The following is a 2,671-nucleotide window of genomic DNA, read 5'->3' on the forward strand; positions in this document are numbered from 1 at the left end:
GCCCGCTGCAGGGGGGGGTCTGCACCCACATAACGCACACCCCGGCAGCACCGCTCACCGGTAGAACTTGCAGATGCGCAGCTTGATGTCAGCCTCGTTGGGTTTGCCGTTGCTGCGGATGTTGCAGAAGATCTCTTTGATGCGGCCCACACGGTAAGGGTCCGGAGCATCCAGGTTGCTGCCCTTGATGTACTCCGAGTACTTGCGGTAGTGCTCGGGGTGCAGCTCCTCGTCCACCGCCTCCTTTTTGGGGCGCTTGGCCGGGCTGGCGGGTTTCATACTGGGGAGAAGAGGAGAGAAAGAGGTTGGGGCACCCCTTTCCCCCAAAAAAAACCCTCTAGCAGCACAGAGCATCCTCTTGCCTGCCTGCCTGCTCCTCCTCTTCATCGCTGCCTAGCCTGCCTGCTCCTCCTCTTCATCGCTGCCTAGCCTGCCTGTTCCTCTTCTCTCCTTGGCGTAGGGCACCAAACCACTGCAGCAGCACCGGCACCAAACCTCCTGCTCCGCTGCACCGGCATTTTACAGCCCAACTGTCACACAAACCGTGCAGGGCTGCAAACCGAGATGCCGACATGCTGCTGCCCCGGCCCTTTTCCCAAAGAGGTTTGCTGTTTCTCCTCCCATAATTACTGGCTGCAGGCAGAGTCTTGTTTCACCTTTCATCTACCCAGACTCGCTGTTTTGAAGAAAAAAGTGACGCGCCAAAGGATTCCGATGGCCAAACTGCGGCAGCTCAGCCACGGGGATTGTCTGAGCAGAGAGAAGTTGCTCTGTTTAATCACAGGAGGTGAAACTGGGGTTAGAGGCACCTTAATCTCTAAGCTAAGCTTTTGGAAATGAGGGTGATAAGCGCTTTGTTTACTGGTGGGATTCTCCCCACCAGAGACTACACCCTGCGCTACCAAAAGCTGGACCAAAGAGCATCCTGAAGTGCTTACACCCTGCCAGCACCAACCTGAAGGAAAAGGCTTCTGGCAGGAGGTAGACACCGTCTCCCACCCTGTACTGCACTCCATTCTTGGTGGCCACGGCATAGAACATCTTCCCGTCCCCCTCCTCCAGGGGCTCGGCCACTTTGGGGATCTCCTTGTGCCTGACCTCGTCCAGGCGTGTGCAGCTCATGCAGAACCTGTGGGAAGGGGGCACAGCAGAGTGTGGTGATGGGGACCCCGCTGAGGCCACCTGCATTCCTGCCGGGAGCCGAGAGGCTCCCGCTGCCCGTTTTGGGCAGAGCAGAGCCTGAGAGCCTCTGCCCCATGCAAGCTCACTTGTATTTGTTGTCTTCTGTGGGCTGAGTTTTCGGTGGGGATTCGAACCGAGCATACTCCTGGTCATACCACATCTGATAAAAGTAAGTTCTCCCGTCGTCTTCCACCATCTTGATCTCCATGTCCAGCCCGCCCTGCTAGGAAAGAGGGGTTCTCAGGGAGCGGTGCCGCTGCCTGCACCAGGCCGGGCCCGGCACCGCCGCGGTGTGCAGGGCTGTCACCCACCTCCATGGACCAGTTCTCCGAGGGAGCCTTGTAGATGACTTTGACCTTGCCGTGGATGTAGGAGAGCTGCATGTCCTCGCACTCATCCACCAAAAACAGCTCCAGGGGGTCAGAGGTGGCCCCCAGCACGGTGTCTGAGCCGGGGCAGAACCAGTGCGCGTGGAACATCTGGCCACTGCTGTCCTCCCACATGGCTGTCACCCTGAGGGGGAAGGAGCCAGGGTTATGGGGTGCCCAGAAAGGGCTGAGCTGCTCCGAGCCATGCCAGAGCCGGAGAGCCCTCAAACAGCAACACAGCCAAGCAATTATTGCTCTCTGACTGGGAGCAACAGCCGTCCCCACACATATCCACCCCTGGAGCAGAGCCTCGGCCCCTTCAGCGCCACGGCACCCACCTGGCGAGGTAGAGCGGCTTGGTGGGATCGTCGGGGCTGACAGAGACACAGTCTCCCACCTCCAGCGTCTCCGAGTCAATGCAGACCCTCTGGTAGTAGTCCTTCTTCCCATCCCTCTGCCGAAGCGCGGCGACAGCAGAGTCCCATTAAATCCCCGTGCCCCGGTGAGTGAGGCGGCCGCCTCCCCGCAGCCCCAGCGGGAGGGGAGCAGCCTCACCTTGACAGGCTCCCCCACCCAGGAGATACGGCTCTTGTTTTGCTTCTTCTTGCGGCCCTGCAGCATCTTCTTGGGCGATGGCATCTCAGGGATGTTGTCATCCACCTCCTCATCCTCATCAGCTTCCCGCACAGCCAGGTTAGGACACCTGGGGACACGGGGACCGTCACTGCAGCAGGGCACGCGTGGGGACGATGTCCCCTCTCCCCGGAAATGGGGAAGACGTTGGCAGGAGGCACCACTGCCCAGGGGGAGACCCACCTCCTCTGCAAACAAGCCTGCTTACTCCGCCCGCTGCCCCCAAACTTCACCATGTTCTGGCAAGCTTTGCACTTCCCACATTCGGGCTGCTGGCAGACCTGGCACAGGGAGAGGGGACAGGCTCAGCACAGGCTGAGACACCCCCCAGGCAGGAGGGATGGGGACCGAGGGGAGCTCAGTGGCCTCTGGAAACAGCTCCCCTGCCCCAAGGGAGCGACCCAGAAGGAGCCAAGGACAGAGAGAATGAGGCGGGGAGAAAAAAAATCAGATCGCTTTGGCTCCACGCCAGCCCCCCCCCCCCCCCC

General features: G+C 60.3%; 1 protein-coding gene across 1 annotated transcript in view; it reads right to left on the bottom strand.

Moving 5' to 3' along the window:
• DNMT1 (DNA methyltransferase 1) overlaps positions 1–2,671 on the bottom strand; it is a gene marked incomplete at its 5' end in the record, with an annotated part of 13,042 nt that overhangs the window by 4,927 nt on the left and 5,444 nt on the right. The window contains 7 exons of the mRNA XM_026867070.1: positions 59–280; positions 956–1,129; positions 1,269–1,402; positions 1,494–1,695; positions 1,889–2,004; positions 2,106–2,253; positions 2,367–2,464. Of these exons, the coding sequence (XP_026722871.1) occupies positions 59–280; positions 956–1,129; positions 1,269–1,402; positions 1,494–1,695; positions 1,889–2,004; positions 2,106–2,253; positions 2,367–2,464 (1,094 nt within the window). The remainder of the gene's footprint in view (positions 1–58; positions 281–955; positions 1,130–1,268; positions 1,403–1,493; positions 1,696–1,888; positions 2,005–2,105; positions 2,254–2,366; positions 2,465–2,671) is intronic.

The sequence above is a fragment of the Athene cunicularia genome, unplaced genomic scaffold (assembly GCF_003259725.1).
Source record: "Athene cunicularia isolate RWA unplaced genomic scaffold, athCun1 SCF_130, whole genome shotgun sequence".
Taxonomy (NCBI): Eukaryota; Metazoa; Chordata; class Aves; order Strigiformes; family Strigidae; genus Athene; species Athene cunicularia.